At 43.3% G+C, this 24,254-nt stretch overlaps 2 protein-coding genes across 3 annotated transcripts in view; one reads left to right on the forward strand and one right to left on the reverse strand.

Moving 5' to 3' along the window:
- Positions 1 to 204: 204 nt before the first annotated feature.
- Positions 205 to 16,735, reverse strand: LOC308593858 (carboxymethylenebutenolidase homolog). 2 transcript variants are annotated; one of them, XM_081206625.1, is made up of 7 exons: positions 16,415 to 16,734; positions 8,412 to 8,491; positions 7,498 to 7,721; positions 4,628 to 4,735; positions 3,428 to 3,570; positions 2,667 to 2,758; positions 205 to 394 (listed from the first exon to the last, which is right to left on the reverse strand). In XM_081206625.1, the coding sequence occupies exons 3-7, from the start codon at positions 7,710 to 7,712 to the stop codon at positions 209 to 211; spliced, it is 744 nt and encodes a 247-aa protein (XP_081062751.1). In that variant the 5' UTR covers positions 7,713 to 7,721; positions 8,412 to 8,491; positions 16,415 to 16,734; the 3' UTR covers positions 205 to 208. The 2 variants fall into 2 exon arrangements, with proteins under 2 accessions (XP_081062751.1, XP_081062752.1); XM_081206626.1 differs by lacking the exon at positions 8,412 to 8,491 and having other exon boundaries at positions 16,415 to 16,735.
- A 4,929-nt stretch (positions 16,736 to 21,664) lies between these two features.
- MARCHF6 (membrane associated ring-CH-type finger 6) overlaps positions 21,665 to 24,254 on the forward strand; it is a 48,018-nt gene continuing 45,428 nt past the window's right edge. Inside the window, exon 1 of the mRNA XM_081206240.1 lies at positions 21,665 to 21,829. Within this exon, the coding sequence (XP_081062366.1) occupies positions 21,811 to 21,829 (19 nt within the window). The 5' untranslated portion in view covers positions 21,665 to 21,810. The remainder of the gene's footprint in view (positions 21,830 to 24,254) is intronic.

Here is a 24,254-nt window from a genome sequence, read left to right on the forward strand (position 1 = left end):
CACACTTCCAATACCGAATGCTCGTATCTTTGTGTGTCAGACAATGATTTCAAGAACCTTTCATTATAAATCTTTCATAATTTATTATTGAAAGTTTTCTAAAGTATATCTTCTCTTTTCTCCGATAGATAAATATTTTAGAGGGGGGAAATAAATTGCATTGGGGGGGGGGGCCGAGGAAATAATGCAACATATATTTATTCAAGTTTCAAAACATAATGTATCTGCTTAGCCAGTCAATCATATCCATTCTTGCCTCCTCTATGTAAGGCTGATCTTCAGGCTTCATGTCCTCAGGCTTTAACTGAGCAAAGCCATGTTCTTGTCCAGGATAGACTTTGACTTTAAAGGGCACTCTACAATATTCTGCCAGTTTTTCCTCCAGCAAAGTGACCTGTAACACACAATCAATTTCATTAGATATCTACAAAAGTTAAGAATCAAAACTTCCAAATTTGCTCCCTTTTAATCTGAATTCCTTCAAGGTTTTTCTTTAAATCTAGTGTTGCCATAACTACAATTAAGCAATAATAAATTCTACCATGCCAGAGTGCAATTATTATTATTAATTTTAAAAAAATAAAAACATCCATCATTTTAATGCCAAGGCACCCAAGGCAGTTTACAACTTTAATATACTAAAACAAATAATATAAAATGCGAACTTTGCCCAGGGATGGGGTGGAAGAGGTGGAAGATGGAGACACTCTCACTGGAGCAGACCTAATGTTGTCTTTGCCTGCCTGTCTGCCTTCCTGCCAGCCTGCCTCTCTCTCTTATTCTTTTCCACCTGTATCAAGTATGGTTAATCTTTCATTCTCTGCCCTGCTCCTTTAACACACCAGTATGGTTCCTTTTCCATTTGTGGCAATGCCTCTTCTTGACAGAAACAGATGCAAAATAATATTAAATCAGAAAAGTAGTGTACATAGAGGCTGCCTGTCCCTCATTACAGAGGAATTGCAGCTTGTACTCAAGAGGCCATGGCAAGCATCAAGAAAGTTTGAATCGGAAGACAATGGACGCTAAACTGCCAGCTGGAAAGAAGCAGTGGTTGTGGTCCAGCATGGCTGTGGTGGTATTGGGCGGTCTTCCAGCTTTGGCATAGCCACTTCCTCCTCCACTGGCTGCGCTCGCGGCTGGGTGGTTGCAACCAATTGCAGGAGAGCTATAAAAGCCAGCTGAACCCAAGCCTAAGTCTCAGCTGATGTTGGATACACTACACTTTCTGAGGGTAACCGTGCATAAGACCTTGCTATGGAAGTCTTCAGTCGCCATATTCAGGGCCAGGGAGGAATTTGCCTTCAGACAAATAGAACCTATATGAGTGTGTTTATTTTTTTTGCCTGTTGTTGTTTAGTCGTTTAGTCGTGTCTGCCTCTTCGTGACCCCATGGACCAGAGCACGCCAGGCACTCCTGTCTTCCACTGCCTCCCGCAGTTTGGTCAAACTCATGTTTGTATCTTTGAGAACACTATCCAACCATCTCACCCTCTGTCGGTCCCCTTCTCCTTGTGCCCTCCATCTTTCCCAACATCAGGGTCTTTTCCAGGGAGTCTTCTCTTCTCATGAGGTGGCCAAAGTATTGGAGCCTCAGCTTCAGGATCTGTCCTTCCAGTGAGCACTCAGGGCTGATTTCCTTCAGAAGGAAAGGTTTGATCTTCTTGCAGTCCATGGGACTCTCAAGAGTCTCCTCCAGCACCATAATTCAAAAGCATCAATTCTTCGGTGATCAGCCTTCTTTATGGTCCAGCTCTCACTTCCGTACATCACTACTGGGAAAACCATAGCTTTAACTATACGGACCTTTGTTGGCAAGGTGATGTCTCTGCTTTTTAAGATGCTGTCTAGGTTTGTCGTTGCTTTTCTCCGAAGAAGCAATTGCCACATCTTGATGGTGGATAAGACACTGAGTTGAATTCTTAGTCTAGGTGGGCGAGGGTGTCCAGACCCACCACTCCAAGGAATCAGGGTATCCCATTAAAGGAATCTGGGGGAAGCTGCTTTTGTGCAGATGCCCAGACAGGGGCTTATGGCCCATAGCACTCCCAAAATGGTAATTTTGGAGGCGTCACTCCAATTTGATGCACAGTCCTTAACACGGCTGGCGCTGTGGGGGACGCGGGTGGTGCTGTGGTCTAAACCACAGAGCCTAGGGCTTGCCGATCAGAAAGTCAGCGGTTCGAATCCCCGCAATGGGGTGAGCTCCCCTTGCTTGGTCCCAGCCAACCTAGCAGTTCAAAAGCACGTCAAAGTGCAAGTAGATAAAAAGGTACTGCTCTGGCGGGAAGGTAAACGGTGTTTCCATGCGTTGCTCTGGTTCGCCAGATGCGGCTTAGTCATGCTGGCCACATGACCCGGAAGCTGTCTGTGGATAAATGCTGGCTTCTCGGCCTACAGAGCGAGATGAGCGCTGTAACCCCAGAGTCATCTGCGACTGGACAAAAGGTCAGGGGTACCTTTACCTTTTACCTTAACCTTACCAAATAAACTACCAGTAGAAAGGGTTGTTTGATTCAAGATATACACCTGATGTCTGCGCCAAAACCTGCTGACACCTGTGGTTAATAAAGCCATAGCCTGTTTAAATCCCAAACGATTGTGTTTATTGTAATGTCACCATGCCTTGGCCCCTCTGCCAGAGACTTCACTGTGCAATAGCTTACCTGATCAGAAGAAATGGTGTGATCTTTTCCACCAAACATGAAAAAGGTAGGATTCAGCAACTTATACCTACTTTCAGAGTCTCTGATGATTCCTAAAACATATTTAAAGAAAGAGGTTAAATCAAGTAATATGTTCTTCAAGGTCAATAGAGAACAAAGGCTTCTATTTACTTCAGCTGTATGTATCTCTCATCCGTTCTTTCTCATGTTCTCAAGGGCAGTAGTTAAAAAACAATAATGCCCCCTCAGCTTAATTAGCAGTGTTATAGGTAATGATTTGTGCCACTAAAGCAATCAAATGCCAGGAAAATCCTGTATTTTCCTTGTAGGATAATTTTTACTGTTTGATGGTTGAGGTCCCAGATAAGAGGCACACTTGAAAGAAAAAGTTTATTGAGTTAGTGTGTTTAGCGACTAATCACTGTTTGTGGCAAATCAGCAACCCTGGTTCATATGTGATGCTAAACTGAACTTCTGTGAAAGTGGAACTCAACTCAACAGAACTTCCCTCCAGACATGTGGAAGAAAAAAAGGTGTTGTGGGCCGAACCCTATGGAACTCCCTCCCACAAGAAGTTAGGCAGGCACATAGGATTGCATCCTTATCCCTCTTGTTTGAACAGTGAGAGAACGAAGCATATGTTGCTGAAATAAATAGCCATAATGAATGCTGCAGCTCATCCTTACACAGACTTAGACTATAAATGTTTCAGTGCACAAAAACATATGAGCCTGCTCAAGTTTACAAACATTTGTCATTACCATAGAGGGATACCCCAGCTTGAAAATCAGGATTTGTCAACATCAAGTGATGTACAGCCATTCCACCCCAAGAAAATCCAATGACACCGATTTTCATTGCATTGTACTGCTCCTTAAGATAATTCATGAAAATAGCAGCTGTCCTACAACATATGAACAAAAGGGAACTAAGACATCTACATACAATTGCAATATTATCAAAACTTGCTTTCCCACCTTCACCTGCTGTTATAAAAGCACTGACCCACTCAGGAAGATGCCGGGTTATCAGAGGGCCACTAAATTATGAGAACTGATTTTAAATGAAACCATTTGCTTTGAATGGCACATGCCCTTTTAAAAGTGTGGGCTTGCCCACAACTGGCGACCAAGAGAGGCACCATTTGGAATTTTATAGAAGTACAAACACAGGAAATAATGCTTAATTTATCTATGAAAATGGATATCTGGTGCTATTCCTTATTTTTTACACACTTGTAAGAGGAACAACTGAACATGGAAGAGTGACAAGGATTGATAATACTAAATTGAATGTCAAAAGAATGTGTAAACCATGAAGGGGAGTTAATAAGTCTGTTAAGGAATAATAGAGGTGGGGCATGTTGAATTACAGCTACGCGCAGGGTGCTGCTGAAATTTGAGAGTCTCAAGTCTGCCACTGTTTAGCCTAAAATCCTATGCAGACTTTCTTGGATGTAAGTTCCATTGATCTCAACAGGATTGGCTTCTGAATAAGTATGCTTAGGATCATATTGCATAGCTCAATCAATACAGACCCTCCAAGGGATGTCCCTGGTTTAGAGAAGCCTTCCAAGTTTCTGATTTGATCCTGGAATTTCCCACTTTTCCTTAGAATGTCCCTATTTTCATTGGAGAAATATTAGAGGGTATGGCGTTATCCGACTCCTGAGTTGTCTGAAGGCAATCCTGTTTAGGGAAGTTTTTTTTAATGTTTTATTGTGCTTTTATATATGCTGGAAGCTGCCCAGAGTGGCTGGGGCAACCCAGTAAGATGTGTGGGGTATTAATAGTTAAATTATCATTCTGGAATGGGACGTCCCTATTTTCATCGGAGAAATGTTGGAGGGTATGTCAATGCCCCTCCCAAAATTCAATTCTCCTGTCGATGCTGAATTAACCTTATGTTGTCCCCTTAGCTACATCGATTAGTTATAGCTTTGGAATAAATGTTAGTCTTACTTGTCCACCTTCGTGGGATCTCGGTGCTTTAACCAGTCCGCAAAATTCTGCCAATGATCAGTAGTTTTCCATGGTTCTTTTCCCAGGAAGAAATCTGGGCATATGGTTCTGTATGGAATAGCAGACAGATGTTACCCATAACCTGTTCAGCCTTTTAAAAAAATATGTCATTTTAAGTCTGCGCATAGAGATTGCAGCATGCAGGAAAGTTTTACCCTTATCTCCCCAGTGACAATCTTTGCAAAAACTCCCTCCCTGTGTGCTGTGATTGGCGATAATGAAATCATTTTCATCAACACCACCGCAGATCATTGTGGCATCCAGCCAGCATTCATCCAATGTACAGCAGTTAAGAATTCACATATTAAAGGCATTTATTTTCATTAAGTTGTTTAAACCTAGAGTGTTTGTGCTTCAAATTCTTATTCTAGAATCTAGATCATTACACAATTGGTGTGTGACTTGCACTTGCAACAGTTCCATATCCAGGAAAGGAAGAGGCAGTGTCACAGTTCAATGACACATTCCAGCAAGGCAAAAGGACTCAATGAAAAGACAGGGCAGAAAGTTTTTGGCCTAGGGAGGGTGTCTGGTCTAGGAAGTGTCCCAAGGGATGGGCAAAAATACCCCAATCCTGCCTGCACTGTCTGTAGGCAGGTCCACTCTGAGACCCAGAGATGCCTGGGCCACTTCTACCTTTTGAGGCCCATAGTCAAAATAATAATTCAAAAAATAACAACACAAAAACAAAATAAGGCACTGAAAAAGGAGTGGTTCATATATATTATCAGTTGATTTGTGGCATAAGAGCAGATACATTTTTATTAATACAGTGGAACCTCGGTTGTCGAACGTAATCCGTTCCGGAGCACTGTTCAACTTCCAAAACGTTTGACCGCTGAGATGCAATTGCCAGTCGGCAAACTCCTTTTTAAAAATGGAGAAACGCACCTCGGAAGCTGTTTGACTTCCGAGGCGCGTTCGAAAACGGAAAGCATTCACTTCCGGATTGTCGGCATTCGGGTTCCGAATTGTTCGGCTTCCGAAGCGTGTGACAACCGAGGTTCCACTGTATGAACGAAAATTTTACATTCTTTAATATGACACCACACCATCTGTATCAATTAACAATTTTGCACTTCTAAGCTGAGAAGGTGTGTCACGTGTTGCTCCATTGCACATAAAAACAAGTTGTGAAACTTGCCGAATGCCAAAAAAGTGAGGGTCCTCTTGATAAGGCCCTCATGAGTCACCCTTCAATTCATCTGTTGCTAAACCCTTCATATCTAGACTCTGCAGCTAACTCAGTGCTTTGCTATATGTTTAGCATGGATATTAGTAGTCTAGTAGTTATTGGGGGAAACATCCTCAGTGGGACCCCTTCACCCAGAAGAGCATATAAGCAAAGAGCTCCCTCACAGTATCTGAAATATACTCGGAGTCGAGAGTGGATTTCATGCTCTTTATTCAGCTCATAGTGGTGAGGAGGAATGAAAGTTTCCCCAAAGTATCTGCTTTATATACATTATTTACACAATGGGCTGCATGTGATGGGCTAATTCCGGAATTCTCCTGTAGGCCAATCAGATTGTGGATTCACTTCCATCTGGAGCTGGATTGGGTGGCTCCTGCAGACCAATCATATTGCTGCATTGTTCTAGGACCAATCAGACTGCTGCATTTTGGATCCTATTGTTCTAGGACCAATCAGACTGCTGCCTTTTGGATCCTATTCAACTCAGTCCATAACACCGTATCTTTGAACTTTTTGCATACTCTGTGCTAGGTGAAAACAGTGTTGTGGTGGTGTTTGAAGTGGACCTTTGCTGGTCAAGGCCCCCAGCAAAGCCCAGCTTCACCACCGACTGGAACTCACTTTCTCTGAGGAAGGGACAGGATTATGCAGCACTGCTATGAAAAACCCTGCTGAACCCTGTTGTAAACAAAAACCTGCCCTTTTCCCTTATGGGGTACCCAAGAGCCCATATAGAGTCCTTACATAGGTTCCCTATTGGTAGGAGAAAATAACAGAGGCCAACCAGAGAATATTGAGAAGCAAAGCAGCTAGTAAGCCTGATCTTTATTGATCTGTTGCAACAGGGTCCTCACTCGCCACATCGCAGGAGGGAGGAGGAACCCCGAACAATGGCGCGGCAAGGCCTTATATAGACATTTTAAATTCCCTGCCCTGGAGCTCAAGACCACCCCTCCATACATCATACATACATCACAGAAAAGGCGGTCTAAAACAGAAAATTTGAATGTTGTTTTTCTCCTGTCATTGTTTATCTCCTGTCTGGCAGGTTACTTGATTGGATTGCCTGGGAAGCCTGGCCAGTCTTTTGTAATTATAAATAATTAGTTCCTGGGCCAGGTCACAGGCTCACACCCTATTCATATCTTAAATGTGCCCTTAAGACAGGAATGTGCCCTTAAGACAAGATTTTTGAGGAAAGAGACATTGGGGAGGTTTCCCACTTTGACCTTGCAGAGAAAACATTTGCTCAGTGTAGGAATCAAAATGGTTTCAGGTCGGTCTTCCTGTGCTGATCAATGTACGTGCTTGGTTGGTATACTTATGAACTTTACCATATATCAAGACCTCAAAATTCCTATCACAACCCATCAAATTCTTTATTTGTAAGCCATTTTATTTCCAGATCTGTTGTGAAAACAATGCATTAAGTGCCCACATTTCAGGTAATATTTCTTAATGTACTTTTTTAATGAGACTAATGCCTTTCAGGAAGACATTCAGACAAGAGGTGACGGATAACTTTTCTGTGTGAAAATCACAAGCCAGGTCAAATTTCTGGCCTTGCAACCATAACGTAGAGTTTGAGGAAGGTTAAAAAGAACCAATTGCTCACATGTATCCTTTAGCTGCGACCATATCAGCAACGTATCTGGTATCTGGGAATTGCCATCCATATATGTCGTGAATCACAATCACAGCTTTGTCCGTGTTGGAAGGAGGTTGGCAAACATATGCTTTGATGTTATCAACTTGCACATCTTGGCCACGCCCCGTGTAAGTGCTTCTTCTTCCAACATCATATTGGAAAGGTAAATCCTGACTAGTCATTACAAAAAACTGAAATGTAAACAAAATGTAATTAGTCAAATATAAACAAAAAGAAGCTATTGTTAAAAAAACAAAAATGACCCACATGGAGCAACAGAAATATAGTGTTCCACGCCACCCTAATCTCTTGAGTGGTGTGAAATTCCAGGGGTTCCAGGATTTGTATTTCCTTTGAAAATGAGGCACAGCAGAGACTGTGGTAACTTTATGACATATGGTTTATTTACACATAGAGTTGCAATCAAAATTATTCAACCCCCATTTCAAATCAGTTTTGTTATCAAAATTTGCAGACTTTCAGCTGTTGGCAATGAGCAAATCGGAACAAAAGCAATTGAAATAGCTCAACACAATAGATGCTTCAAGTGGTTCCCCCAAATTCAGCTGAAATTGCAACTTATACTGGCTTCTCCAGTCTAACTACTGCATTTTCTCAAATGTAACGCATATCTTTTTTGGCCAAATTACTTCATAAAACTAGAGTGCGCATTAGATTTGATGACACATTTACATTTGCCAGCAAATACATTTTTGGTTTCAGTGTTTTGAAAATTGAGGTGCGCATTAGATTTGATGGCGCATTCAGTTCACATAAATATGGTATTATTTAACCCCCTGAATAGAACCCCTCACAACAGCACAAATACAACAGGTGTTGTCAGTGTTTTTCTTTCTAGAAAAATAGGTTCCAGTACTCACCAGGAAGTTGTCACAGTAAGTGCCACACTTTTTAACAACAACAAAAATAGGTGCTGGTACTGAGTACCCTTGAGTACCCCCTAAACACTTTGTGTTGTCTCAAGCACATCTGACGCAACTAATCAAGGGCTTTATTAGATTGGAAAAAAAGAAGAAAGCACAGTATGGGAAACAGAAGTTCAGACCAAAGTGCCAAGGACAAATTTAAAGGGACACCTTGAATACTGTGCCAGCAGCAACTCATGTAAAAGTAAAAAATGAGGAAGGGGGTTGTTTTTTAAAGCCTCCTTCTTTCAGCATAGTTCTATACACACACCAATATTAAAACAAAGATTACTAGTAGTTGTAGTGATTGTGAAAATTGATGAAAGTAAGTTCCAGCGTCTTTGAAGTATATAAACTGGGAACAGACAGAATGAATAACAGAATAATAAATAATAATAATAATAAATTTTTATTTATACCCTGCCCTTCCTGGTTTAAAAACCGGGCTCAGGGCGGCTAAAAACAAATATAAAACATTGATTAAAATGTGACTTAAAAACAGCATAAAATGAATCATCAATATCAATAAAATTCAGGAGCCTTTTTTGGGGGGGGGGGACCCAGTCAGTAGACATCAAATGATCACCAGGGCTAACTGACCAAGTTGGTCCTACTAGGGCCAGCAAGGAGACCAGGGAGGAATTTAAATGTGGGGTTCCAAGAAAGGGTTTCTTCATAGAAGAGGAAAGGGAAAAGGGAATAGAGGATCAGGCTAATTCAAACTGAAGGCCAGGTGGAATAGCTCTGTCTTACAGGCCCTGCCTGTGGAAGGAGATCAAGTCCTGCAGAAAACTGTAGTTGAAAATCGACATGCCAACCTGAGGGCCTGTTGAGTGGGTGGCCAGAGGACAGGGTGCATCAAAGCAGCAATGCTTGAAAAAACATTGCACTTTAATAAGACTGAAAGGCGGGGTCCCACTTCAAAGGCAGATGAGTGCTATTAAGCAAATGATGAAAACTTGGTAATTGTCAATTCAGCTGCCTCCAGACAGCAGGCCTGATGTAAGAGACCTTAGTGAAAAAGTTGTTGTAATCTGCGCTAATAGTAATTTGAACACTGAATACCTTGGAATTCATACAAATTGCTGACTAGGAATACGGGGCAAGGCAATTGCAATTAAGAGAGGCATATGCTGGAAGCAGGCTTGTCCATACATTATTGATGGCTAGTTGCTACATTCTTGCAGTTGTTTTTGCAATTGTGATAGTTGCCATTGGAAGCAGCTTGTTGTTGTTGTTGTTGTTGTTGTTGTTGTTGTTGTTGTTGTTGTTGTTGTTGTATTCAAATTATTTACCCGCAGATCTTAAGGTGACCACAACATAAAAGCATAATGTAAAACACAGAATACATAATAAAAACAAAAACAAGAACCCTCAATAATCCCCCACTCCACAACACATTTTAAAAGGGCATTGGATGTCAATCAGCCAAACGCAAAGGTAAAGGGACCCCTGACCGTTAAGGGCTCCCCCAAGTTGATGGGCATTGCCATTCAGATGGCGTGCGTGTGCCACATCTTGTGATCACAAACCCTCCAAGTGTCCCTGTTTTCCAGGGACAGCCCCGGATTTACAGAAGCTGTCCCGGTTTCAAATTTGATCCTGGAATGTCCCACTTTTCCTTAGGACATCCCTATTTTAATTGGAGAAATGTGGGAGGGTATGGAGTTATGCCACCCACAAGCCAATGAGATAAATAACTCTACAACCTTTAGAAGACATCTGAATGCAGCCCTGTATAGGGAAGTTTTTTTTAATGTTTAGTGCTTTATTATGTTTTTATATATGTTGGGAGCCACTCAGAGTGGCTGGGACAACCCAATGAGATGGGTGGGGAGGCTCAGCCAGATGGGCAGGGTATAAATTATTATTATTATTATTATTATTATTATTATTATTATTATTATTATTATTATTGACGTTCCTGGTTTTATCAGAAAAATGTTGGAGGGTGTGTTTATACAGGGTGGGGCTTACATTGGCACCCCAATATTTAATTCTAGTTGGCATCCCTGTGGCCTGGAAAGGCTCTTCTATAATGGCAAGTCCCTGATTCATCAAAACAAGATTGTTGGTGCAATCATTTCCTCCACCATTTCCTCTTACAGGATTTCCTCATTCTCACACCCAGCTAGCTTTGATGTGGTCTGCACCAAAGACCAAGCAACTGGCGAGTTCAACAATTTCAGCGGAATCCTGTTTTGCCAGATGGGCATTTGAATGAATCTTGCGTTGCCACCCTCATTGCAACCCTCACTGTAGATGGAACTGGAAGCACCAAGCGTTCCTCCTCATTATTCCCAGAACCTTCCATCAGCAATTATTTGCCAGCACTGTTTGTCCTTCCCACCTACATGTCATGCTGGAGAACAAGGGTGGCAAAGGTCTGTATTTTGGGGAGCGGCTCCGAACTGAAATTCAAAATGCCAGCATGAGGAAGAAGAAAATTCAGAACTGGGAAATTTATACAGACTTTTGTTGCTATGTTGTTTCTCGATACACATTCTTTTATCGCTGCTTGGTTTATTATTTTATGTGTGCTTTATTGGGCTCCTTCGGGGGAAAGGATGGGATGGAATTTGAATTAAGAATTGCAGCAGTAATAATTCCGAGCTGCCAGCTACTCATGCCTGGCACATTGTGCTGGTTTACAAGAGATGGGTGAAATAACTTAAGTCCAGTGCTAGAGGACAACTTTGATTTAGGACAAGATTGGCTTGCGCCAGAAGGTCTTGTGGCATTCCGTAGTGTCATTTGACCTTCTGTATGTGTTTAGTCTTAGGGCAGAAGGTCAGGTGAATGCACAGAAGTCAGGCGTGGGTCCAACTGGTTGAGCTGATCCCCTTGCACATTTTTATTCTCCCTGGCATGTCTACCAGCTCCATCTGGTATGCAGACTGAGATCCTACCTGCCCGTGGACTGTCTCGCCAGAGTGGTGCATGCTCTAGTTATCTCCCGCTTGGACAACTGCAATGTGCTCTACGTGGGGCTACCTTTGAAAGTGACCCAGAAACTACAACTAATCCAGAATGCGGCAGCTAGACTGGTGACTGGGAGCGGCCGCTGGGACCATAAAACACTGGTCCTGAAAGACTTTCATTGGCTCCCAGTACGTTTCCGAGCACAATTCAAAGTGTTGGTGTTAACCTTTAAAGCCCTAAACGGCCTCAGCCCAGAATACCTGAAGGAGCGTCTCTACCTCCATCGTTCAGCCCAGACAATAGGGTCCAGCTCTGAGGGCCTTCTGGTGATTCCCTTACTGCGAGGAGTGAGGTTACAGGGAACCAGACAGAGGACCTTTTCGGTAGTGGTGCCCACCCTGTGGAACACCCTCCCATCAGATGTCAAGGAAATAAACAACTACTTGAGTTTTAGGAAACACCTGAAGGCAGCCCTGTTTAGGGAAGTTTTTGATGTTTGATGTTTTATTGTGTTTCAATTTTATTGTGTTTTCAATATTCTATTGGGAGCCACCCAGAGTGGCTGGGGAAACCCAGCTAGATGGGTGGGATATAAATAATAATAATAATAATAATAATAATAATAATAATAATAATAATAATAATATTACCATATAATATCTGAAAGGCCTCCAAATTTATCATAAATAAATTAACCAAATAATAATAATACCCTAGTGAGGTTCACATATTATGTTACTAAGAGCAATTTAATTAACTATAGCACACAGCATGCTTGTACAATAAAGCGACTGCACTTAAAGAAACATTTAAATTGTGGGTCATATGTATGAAGCAAGGGTGAAGAGAAAGAAAGATCTAAACCACCCAAATAGACTCCTATAAAACTAAATTTGACTCAGAGGCCTTAGTACTTTTTTCCAAAAGGAATTAAAAGCACATCTAAGTAATACTGTACAGTAGCCTGCCAGGCTTTCCTTGGGAAGTCTATTCCATAGTCAGTGTCATCACTGAGAAAAGTTGTTAGCCTCTGAAAAATATGGGAAAAGGGAGTCTCTGCAATTAGGGCAGTGCACAAGAGGAGTTTGGAATATTCAAGAAGTTTGGTTGGGAAAAGCCCAGTTCCTAATTAGTTCCATTGCACCCTGTCTCATTTCAGCTATTCACTGACATCAGGCTACAGATGAGCAGTTTTGGTTTCTCTCAATTTTCCCAATTAGTTCTCCACAATCTTATATCAGGAAGTCATACTGAAATGCAACCAGCACCTTCCAGCAAATCTCTCCCACTGTATGCAGTTTTGCCTAATATATTTATCATTTATTTCTAAACTGCTTAATATTCCAGAAACCTCTAACCAGTGCTCAGCTTGTACTATATAAAAACAATGTTTTTGCCAAATATTTTCCTTGAATAGAATGCAATTTTTTATGTTGAATAATATTTTATGTCCACTTTGTTGCAGTATGTGCATTTTTGTACACATTGCTTGGCCACAGAACTGCATGGCAAAATTCAGAAAAGTTTGAATTTTGAAGGATGTCTGGGTTTCAGTTCTCATGTTGTTTTGGAAAGAACAAATTCAGGAGCTTTGCTTTCAAGTGAACTGAACCAAATTCCTCCCCTGTCCCTACATCTGACATCATAACTTCACAGCGCATAGCTGTCAATTGTCCCTTATTTGGCGGGACAGTCACTTATCCCAGCGCCATGTCCCGCTGCTGTCCCTTATTGATGATGTCCCTTAAATAAGCTACTGAAGGTAATGGGGCCCTTCTATGTCCAGCTGTCCTTTGTCAACATCAAATTGTTGCTGTTTTTTGTGTTGAATATATGCTATATGGTAATTTATGGACCTAATAGGTATCTAAAGCCATTTGCACGCAACAAAATATGTATTTTATCAAAGTAATTGTTGATCCCTTATTTTGGCTGCTGATCCCTTATTTGTGAGGCTGCTGGTCCCTTATTTTCAAATCTGTAAGTTGACAGCTATGCCACAGCGTATGCACATTAATGATTAAATGCAATTATCCCTGCATGGTGGACAAATATTTTCATGCCCATTAAAAGGGAAATGGGCCAAAGAGCAGCAGATGATAACAGCTGTGTGATCCATATTTGAATCAACCTAGCTTGGGGCTATTCCAGCCTTTCCTTAAGCTTTTTTGTATTTATTCGGCTAGTCAAACTCTTTGCTGCCTCTTCCCTTTGTACTTCTATGCTTTTAGATGCATTGAGTTCCCTCTAGTGGAAGAAAAAATGGGATAAAGGTATCTAGAACAAATAAGCACACAACCCGCGGGTATTTATACAGTGCTTTCAGGTATAAACATCCCCACAATTTGAATCAATTTCTTGTGGCTCTCTCCTGATCGACTCCAGCAAAAAATATGCCATCTTCTTTCCTACACCGGTTACAGTGCAAACTTATTTATGTGTCTTCTCCGCAGAAGTTTGTTTCACTGAGTACAGTGCGGCTTCTCCCCTGGTAAATGTTAATGGGATTGCAGCCTCAAACTGAAAATGTCAGCTGTGTGAATTTCCTTTCCCCATTGATCACAACTCAATGATATTTTCATTTATAACTTTTTTTGCAGCGCATTTTCAGAACTTTTTTTTATAGCTGTGTAGATCTAGTCTGGGACGTGGGTGGCGCTGTGGGTTAAACCACAGAGCCTAGGTTTGAATCCCCGTGATGGGGTGAGCTCCCGTTGCTTGGTCCCAGCTCCTGCCAACCTAGCTGTTCGAAAGCACGTCAAAGTGCAAGTAGATAAATAGGTACCGCTCCGGTGGGAAGGTAAACGGTGTTTCTGTGCGCTGCTCTGGTTCGCCAGAAGTGGCTTAGTCATGCTGGCCACACGACCCGGCAGCTGTACGCTGGCTCCCTCGGCCAATAAAGCGAGATGAGCGCCGCAACCCCAGAGTCGGTCACGACTGGACCTAATCATCAGGGGTCCCTTTACCTTTACCTTTTTTAGATCTAGCCTTAGTATCCTTTAGCTGGGGTACTATTAGCATTAATTTTTACATACAAAATCACCTCTCACCCCCGCAACAGTCACTCTAAGAGACTGATAATGGGCTTTGTGTCTGCACACCCCTCCCTTTGTGCACCTGGCTTCAGCACTTCTGTTATACAGTCACAGAATCATAGAGTTGCAGTGTTGAAAAGGTCATTTAGTCCAATACAGGAATCTTTTGCCCACCATGGGGCCCCAACCCGCCAGTGGTGTAGCGTGGGTTGCTGGAGCCCAGGGTGTGGGGGGCCATGCTGGCGGGCAGGCATGCTGGCTTCCTTGCCGCAGTTCTGGCCTCAATGAGGGAGCCTGTCCTGGGGGCACTTGATTGCCCCCTCCGAATTCTGTGCCCAGGGCCATGGCCCTCCTGCCACCCGCCACGCCTCTGAAACGCATGACCCTGAGATTAAGAGTCTCATGCTCTACCAACTGAGCAATCAGCCAGTTGTGAGCTATTAAGCCATATTTGCCTGTTATGTCCAAACTAATAAACTTGGAGGCAAATGCTTGTGCTGACAGTGCAGTCTGCTTAGTGCTACGTTGAATTCCTCTGTGTGGTTCAGCAAACCACAGAACTGTTCTATTATGGTGCATGAGTGAAGCAAGCACAGGTCACAATGTTCCCTCTTGGTCTAATAAATTATGATTCATTAGTCCGATATTGCTGCATTTGAACTGGGCCACAATTGCTTAGTCAAGGTCAAAATACACTGTGTGACCCTGGGCGATTTGCCACCTCCCACATTAGCCTGTCTCCCAGGCTTTATTGTGAGGGCGAAATTGAAGAGGGGCCTTGAAGAAAGGGAAGGGAGAAAAAAATCTATATAGTAACAGTAGCCACCCTGTGAATTTGGTAGCCAAGCAGATGTTTGAACGTACATTTCTGAAACTCAAATGTATTCAGATACTGTACACAATGGCAATTTATTTTACATGTACTTGGGATAATTGCAGACGGGCTTAATTTGCAGGTGGGTTGGTTTTGTTTTGTTTTTTTTACTTATAAAATTCCCTCTGGAAAGAGTAAATCCAGCTTAAAATCCAGATACAGTGGTACCTCTGGTTAAGTACTTAATTCGTTCCGGAGGTCCGTTCTTAACCTGAAGCACCACTTTAGCTAATGGGGCCTCCCGCTGCTGCTGCGCCGCCAGAGCACAATTTATGTTCTCATCCTGAAGTAAAGTTCTTAACCCGAGGTACTATTTCTGGGTTAGCGGAGTCTGTAACCTGAAGCGTATGTAACCCGAGGTACCACTGTACAGGCATTTTGGTGTGTACATGAGGATCACCATTTGTACAATAAGCATCTATCTGAAAGCATGCCTTATCTTGAGTCCCTCTCTTGATATTTGCACAGATATCCTGCTAATTTCAGTAGCAAATCTGCTATGATTTGGTGGCAGCAATTCAAAAACGATGTTCTCCATACAAAACAGATAGGACTTGAGTAACACTAGCTGAAGATTGTCTTAAGCACTTCAAAGAATATTAGTCATATTCCTTTATTTCTTTTTATAGAATACAGTATAGAACTCTATACTCAAAAATAAAAAAGGATTCTTTTCGTTTTGTTTCCTACTACGTAATATATAAAATCTAGCATCTTAATCCCTTGCAAAATATGTTCCAGTAATTTAAGTAACAACACTTTAGCATTTATGTAGCTCTTCCGGGTGTTCAGAGCACATACATTATTTTGTAAAAACAACAGCAACCATGTAAAGTTGATTATTATTGTTATCCGCTGACCGCAAGTGGGCTGGGTGGGTGTTAGGCTAAGAGAGAGTGGTCTGCCTACAGTCGTGTAATGAGTTTGAAGCAGAGGTAAGATCTGAAGCCAAGAGTTCCTGATGGGTAGCTTACACTCAAAACCACTAAAATACACTGCCATTATTTGTAACACCTGTCACTGCTTGGATCTCCATTTCTCCCCCCTTTGCTCCACGGTTTTATAGAACTGCAGCTGTCCTAACCTCAGGATAAGGTAGGAGGCATTCTTGCCCTACCTGAACATACCTGGATTGGAGGGGTTGTGATCTAAACCCAACGAAGATTCCTTTGGCGATGAGGAGAAACTTGCAGGTTGTCGGCTGATGTAAGGAAAATAAAATGCAGCACCAGTAACAGTTCTATAGCTGCTGCTCAGATTCCATTCCAGTGCTGTGTTCCTTTCAGATGTTATGGGAGATATGAAGTTAGGAGAAGAAGGTGGAGGCTGCTTTGAAGACAAATGTCTAATCCAGAAAGACAGGAAAGGGGATGGGACGTGGATTCAAAGAGACAGGCTTCTCTTGTTCCCCAAGGCTGATTTTTAGAGTGTTTTTTTTGGTGGGGTGGGGGTAACAACTGAAGAACAGAGAGAAGCTGCTAAGGAGAACGCACTATGCAATTTCCTTGCAGCCAGCTGTCTAGGTTTCTGTTTAAGCTAAAAAAGGACAACCCTCTGGCAAGATCTCTGGCTCTGAACGTATAATTTAGATTGCTTCATGTATATTTGCTGCTTCTTCCTGTGGCTATTGTAGAAGAAACTTAATATGTGGCAAAAGTGTAGGGAGAGAGATGGCCAGTTCTAAGGCTTTTTGCAGGAAGGGGGTGGTGGCTCTAGGAAAGGGATGTGCTATGTGTCCCCTTCCCAATATTCCCTGCTCCAAATTTGAGGATCAGGATTTTACAGTTGTGGGACGCTGCTGTAACCCCAGCCACATGTTCAGTCATGCAAAGTTGGTGCTACTTAGGCACTTACTCTCTCAAGTCAGCTTTAGGCTCCTGTTGTTCTGTGGGTCTGACAAGTTTCCAGCTGGCTACAGTTGACCCTGGATATGTGGTTAGCATGTCTTTCATAGGGATAGGGGATAATATTTATTTAGTTCACACTTAACAGTGAGCTGACCTAATTCACGCATTCTGAAGCAATAGGCAAACCGAAAAAACAACCACTCTTTGACATTTGCACCTCCCTGAATATTGCGGAGAATGTACACAGCCAAGTAATGTCTGCAAAAAATGCATGTACAGTGGTACCTGGGGTTACATATGCTTCAGGTTACTTACACTTCAGGTTACAGACTCTGCTAACCCAGAAATAGTACCTCGGGTTAAGAACTTTGCTTCAGGATGAGAACAGAAATCGGGCAGCGGCAGCAGCGGCAGCAGCGGGAAGCCCCATTAGCTAAAGTGGTGCTTCAGGTTAAGAACAGTTTCAGGTTAAGAACAGTTTCAGGTTAAGAACGGACCTCCGGAACGAATTAAGTACTTAACCAGAGGTACCACTGTACTAGGATAAAGTGTGCACATAACGAAAATAGCACACAGAAGTCGAAGGAGCGAAAATTGCTTCGTGACAATCACATGTGTATGTTCAGATAAATATGTACTGAAGTGCTGCTGAATTTTTGTGAGGATGTGCAATCATTCTTCAGAGTGCCCTCCAAACTAGCCAAATTTATAATCTGGAAAAATATATCAATGTTGCAAATCTATGTACGTCTACTCAGAAGTGAGTCCCATTGAGTTCAGTGATGCTGAAAAATATATCAATGTTGCAAATCTATGTATGTCTACTCAGAAGTAAGTCCCATTGAGTTCAGTAAAGGATTGCAATCTGAAGGAACCCTGCAACCAACAAATCTCCAATGTCAATTCTGTACAGAGATGTAATACCAATTTAGTTGTATTTCTGGCAGTGTGCTTCTGTTCACCATGGGCCTAATCTTACAGTCTAGATGCTCCTGTGTCTGTTATGGACTGTACTACTTCTTACTACAGGGGATCACTAGTATTGTACATACTGATACATTTTAAAATTTCATTCCCTCCCTCCCAGGGAAGCCAGAAATTGTGCCGTGCCACAACAGATGATACATCCAGTCACTCTGGTAATCTTGCATTTAACCTCTTAAAAATACCGCATAATATGTTCAATTTTAATCTCCTTTCCTACGGAAAGGAAAATCTACTACATCTGTACCTTGACTCCTTTTAAGAAAAGTTAACTTTTAAATAAAAAGGTCAATGTGAAACTGATAAGTTTATTTCTGTTTGGTTTGATTTTGCCACCTATGTCAACATTAAAGAACACAGTTGATCTTTGCCAGGGCTTTATATATTTTTTTCAGCCAGAACTCACTGGAACTAAGTTCTGGCACTTCTCAGGTAGGCGCCATTGCCATTAAAAGAGAACAAGGGAGGCGTTCATGGTGAGTTCTGCCACCTTTTCCTAGAAAAATAGCAATTTTTGCCCAAAACAGATATGACAGGTTCCTATCCAAAGGGACTTAAGAATCTAAAACAGATCTAAAATAGACACTAGTAAACAACACAGGAAGGGGTTGTTCAGCCGCATAAGCCAGGGGTTAGCAAAGATTTGGGACATGGGCCGGTTTGTGATCCTGCAGACGCTGTAGTAGACCAGAGTGCGCATGCACACACAAACGCTATTTCCGGTGCTCCTTCCGGTGCAGAGGAAGCGTACACAGCTTCACATTAGCTGCAGGAGCTTCCTGCAGCCAATGGGAAGCTGCCCAGCGTCGAAGAAGGCGGTTCCCGCTCAACTCCATGCCGGTTTAGCATGGTGCACAGGAGCCAACCAAGCGGGTTGGGGAGGGATCCCCGAGCGGGTGGTGGGGGTCCATGGACTGGTTAAATGACCGCTTCCGGCCCATGAGCCTTAGGTTGCCTATGCATGGTATAAGCTCTGTAAAAGTAGCTCTCCAATTCTGGTCTTAGCATGGTGCAACTGAAGTGTTTCTGTGTGTCACTTATGGTGTAATACTCCTACTGAACCATTGAAAAGATAATAGGATTTGCTGGAAGCCCTGCTATGCTACCTAAGGCCGTGATGGCCACCACAAACCTTCAGGGTGGCTTAAGGGGTATGATTAAGTGCAACATCACAGGTATGCCTAAATGATGAAAAATGACCTCTGGTGATTTAGCCAGTGGTGCTAAATAAATGTGAAACAGTAGATGTGTTAATGTGGAAGGCCTTTTCCTGGTTTATGGATCTGGCAATACTGAACAGTGATGACTCTTTACTTGCTTCCCAATGTCTAGTTTACTTGCTCCCAGTGTCTACATTTAGAATGTAAGAATCTCCAAGTTGCCTGCCTTTTGCAAAAGAATTCTGTGGTTTTTCCCCAGTATTAAAAGGGAAAAAAGGAAATACCATTATTTTGTTACAATTTCCTTCTATTTAGGTGAGATAAGGTTGACATGCTTCTTTCTAATGTACTAGGTTAACTCTAATAAAATATGTGTTTAGTCATCTCTTCTTTAGAGGAAGAAAGGCCATTTGGGAATATCAGAAAATGGGTGTAGCCAACCATTATAAATTTTAATTAGGTGCCACTGTGATTACTACTTAGCTATGAGGCAATGGTGTAATTATACCTGCTTGTTACTCTGTGCTCTTTTTCCGGGATGTTTTGAAGTATTAAAATCATTATTGTGTTGAAGACAATACTTCCAGCAGTGAAGCATTTGACATCAGCTGATCTGCCCTGCCATGCCTGCTATTACGCATCAGCCAAGCACTTCAAAGATAAAGTTGCTTGCCTCTGTGGAGATGTGATGCCATAGTTGAAATTGGTCCATTTTATCTAGTCTCCTGCCACCTCCACCTACCCTGCCACATTCACCGCTGGCAGAGTAGCGCCGTTGACATTGGTGGCAAGACTGCACTGATTTGGGGTGAGATCTCGACCCAAATTGCAGGTCTCGTGCGCTCTGCTAGTGTTATGTACTGAAGTTCTCACCCTGGGCCAGCAGGGGGATACTGTAGATAGTTTTCACTCAGGTCCACGTCAGTTATTTTAGGCGGGAAACCCTGGGTTGTTGTTGCTACAGTGTTGACAGCCGGCTGCCTATAAAAGCAGGCCGGCTGAGCTGTTTGCTGTTCAATTCTGTTCCAGCTTACAAAATAAAGAGCTGCTTTGGAGAAATCGCTGTGTCGTCTGCCATGTCTACCCACTATTCAACAGCTAGATCTCGCCCAAAATGGATGTGATCTTGCTGAGGTGGAAGTGGGGGGCAGGCAGGGTAAGCATGGACGTTCTTCCTGGGGCATTTCTGTCGCCTGAGGCAGTGGCCTCACCCTGTTTAATGGCTGGTCTGCCTCAGTATCTGCAGTGAGTGTGACATTTAGCTTAGAATCAGGCCTGCAAAAAAGTCTACAAGAGTTACTAATCCACCTGCCAGCAGGTGTTTACGTTAGCCATTTGCAGCCTAAGAAAAAAGAAAGTTCCAGCTCTGCTCTGCTGAGCCAAGTCAATTTGTGCCATAACTTTGGGGGGGGGGGTGAAGTGGCTGCAATCTCCTCTCCCAAAGCCTGCACACTCATGTGAACTTGGCCACTATGTCACTTTTGCGTGACAAATGCTGTAACATGAAGCTTGCTGTAAAATAATCAATGGACAACTGATACCATAGCTTTATTTCAATTATGAAACATGGGAGTTGGAAAAATAGTTCCATTAAACAAGCTAATTGCTAGCTGCCTTTGTTCTTTGCTGCCTGCAGAATTCAATTTCCAACACTGGGCTGCCCCATTTCTGCTGTGGTTGTAGAGGCTGATACAGGAGAGACATGATTTGCTGCAGCTGGGGCTGAGGAAAGCACCAGGCTGGGATGACACAGGCGCGCCGTGGCATTTCTTCTTTCTGCACCCACACTACCCTAAATCTGGCACTGCCTGCAGCAGAAACAACGCAGGCAAAAATCTTCAGTAAATAATAATAATAATAATAACAATAATAATAATAACAATAATAATAATAATAATAATAATAATAATAATAATAATAATAATAATATCATCTTCAAGCTTCAGTTTAGATTCCTGCATTGCTGGGGGTTGGACTAGATGACCTTTGGGGGACCCTTCCAACTCTACAATTTTATGATTCTAGAAGTACAGAGTCTTGGCTAGGTCATGCGGCTACCTACACGGTTCAAACAGGAGAAGGGGGGGAGGACCACAGAAAACATTCCCCCACCTTCCCCGGAAGCTGAGGGGGGCGTGGCCTAGCCGTGCCTTCTCTAGCAACCCACCGCTCTGTGGTCCTTAACCCCTTGCTTCACTACCTACCCAAGACAGGCTTGGCTGCGGTTATTGTACGCCGCGCTCCCCAACGACGCACGCGCAGCCTTTACGCCGCGCTTGTGACGCGCCGCGCCGCGCTCGGGGAGAACTCTTCTCCTGTGACGCTCCCCTGGCGAGGAGGCCGCTGAGGGGACGCGAAGAAACCTCCAGGGGGAGCCCGCGGCAAGGCCGCAGCGGGCCCTGGCTACCGGGAGCCCGCTGGGCCCGTTCCTTCTCTCTCTTCCTCTCTATCGCTCTCTCTCTCTCTCTCTCTCTCCCTCCGCCCCCAGGTTCTCCGGCTTGCGTCACGCCCCGCCTGCGTCACCCGGACAAGATGGAGACCGCCGAGGAAGGTAACGGCCTGGAGCCTCGGGCGGCTTGTGTGAGGGGGGCGGGGGGGGGCGAGCGGAGGGGCGGGGAGGAGCCCGGGCCGTCGGCCTGAGGGTCGCGGGTGGGGGTGGGAAATAGCCTGGCCTGCGCCGGGGAGGCGTCCCGGGGGGGTTCTGCGCGCCTCACCTGAGCTTCCCTCCCTTGGCCCGCTGGGGCGCCTCAGGTGCCGCTTCGGGGACGGTTGGCGTCGCGGGGGGGGGCTGTCAGGGAGGGGTGTCTCTCTCTGTGTATATATATATATTTGGTATGCGTGTGGAGGTGTGGTGTTGTTGTCGGTCGCTGTGTGATTTGTGTGTGTCGGTGGTGTGCATGGCAATTGTGTGTGGTCGTGGTTGGCAAAACCTTACAACTGAACATCGGGGTGCCGATGGTTGTCGGTTGTTGTTATTTTGTGGGGGGCATGTTGCTCCTCTCGTGTGTGTGTGTGTGAACTTAGCACGCGAGGGGCGAGCGATTTCATCTGGGCAGATGCGCCACGGAGGGTGTTTTGTGTGTGTTTATTGACAGCTGTGTGTTGTTGTTGTTGTTGTTGTTGTTGGAGGTGGGGATGCTGGTTCGGGATTCTCAAAAAAGACCCAACAAAGACCCCATCAGAAACGGAACGCTGTGTGTGTGTGTGTGTGTGTGTGTGTGTGTGTGTGTGAAAGGTGGTTGTGATTGTTGACATTTGTATGCCCCCCCCCCGTCTGCAGATCTCGGGTCCCTTCACAGCGCAAAAACATTCTATTAGAAAAAACCAACCAACCAACCACAAAATACGTACATAAAAACAAGAACAAATCAATACCTCCCTGCCCTGCATCCCCTCCTTGGTAGGGAGGGAAAGGCAATGTCCAGTAGGGTTGGATTGAGCTAGGTGTCAGTCCTCTGGGATAGCTCAGTCCGTAGATCTTGAGACTCTTAATCTCAGGGGCAAGTAAACTCCTGCATTTCAGGGGGTTGGACTAGATGACCCTCATGGTCCCTTCCGACTCTACAATTCCCTGATTCTATGACTGGGGGTGATGTGTGTGAACTGGCTACACACCCCTCCCCTCCCCCCATGGTAGTGTGGATCTTAGGTAACCTTTCAGAGAGGTGAGGCTACAGTTGTAGGCAGCTGCAGTGAGCTTTGACAGCTGCTTGGTTTTTGTTTTCTTTTTCCGCTGCAAAGTAGGGCATGCTTTTTTTACAGCTCACCCTCCAAAAGCTGCTGGGTGGGACATGTTCCAGAATAGTAGGTGCATAGCTGTCAACTTTCCCCTTTTCTTGCGAGGAATCCTATTCGGAATAAGGGAATTTCCCTTAAAAAAAGGGAAAAGTTAACAGCTATGAGTAGGTGTGCTAAGCATTTTCTTGTAGGAAATGGTAACAGGGTCCTGGGGTACCTTAGAAGACTAAATGGGATTAGGTTTTATAAGTAGGAGCCTACTGCATCAGAAAGTTTGTGCCACAGTAATTCCTTTGCTGCTACAGCTATAGGCTTTTGGTAAACTTTTCTTCTTTCACTTCGTAAAGGGAAATAAGAGGCATAACTCTGTGTTGAAAACATGGCGTTATTTCCCATCTTCTGTTTCAAAATATGAGATGTTTGTTGCATACTTTTCATAATGTTTGCACTCCTGGGCAAATTGTGCATCTTTGCATTGTTCAGCTTGTTGTGGTAGAAAAATGATAGTCTCACCGTAAACTTTTCTTTTTTCCTATTGATTTCTCTTATCCCTTTTCTCTGCTAAACTAGTTCTGAATTAAAAATGTCATATGCTATACCTGCTTATGTAAAAATCTTAACAGTCACAAGGGTAATTGGAAGAGAAAGGTTTGGATGCTTATTTAGGTAAAAGTTAGACAAGCAGCACACGTCCTTTAAAAAAACAACTTTCTGAACATCTAATCCATATCCATGTCACCACCCAAAAGTGATCAATAAATTAAGAACATTCTATGGTGTCACAGAAACATGTTTTGCTCAGATGAGATTTCCTTTAATTGGAAAAAAAGAGTACTGAAATTGTATATGTTTTTAAATACAATTCATTCTATGTAAAATACAGCAACATTTGCTCATAAGCCAATTGAGTAGTTCCTGATTCAGAAGATATTAAATTAGATTGCTGGCACGTGAGCTTTTTGGGGACATGTATCCCCAGAACCTCTTACTTGCTGTATCATTGCTCTGATAATTTATTCTTGATGTCTGATTTACTTTTGGGCTTAGGAGGGGTTTTGCTTACCTTGAGTATGTTATACAGTATGTTAAGTATACAGTATGTTAAGAAGAGACCGGAATGAAGCGTAAATGAACTGGTAGTGTTGGCACCTATGATGTATTCCTAACCCCTATTTGAAAATGTAAGCTGCTACAACAGCCCTCCAGGAGCCGCAGTGCTAAAATTGGACACCCAAAAA

The sequence above is a fragment of the Podarcis bocagei genome (genome assembly GCF_964188305.1).
Source record: "Podarcis bocagei genome assembly, chromosome: 8".
Lineage (NCBI taxonomy): Eukaryota > Metazoa > Chordata > Lepidosauria > Squamata > Lacertidae > Podarcis > Podarcis bocagei.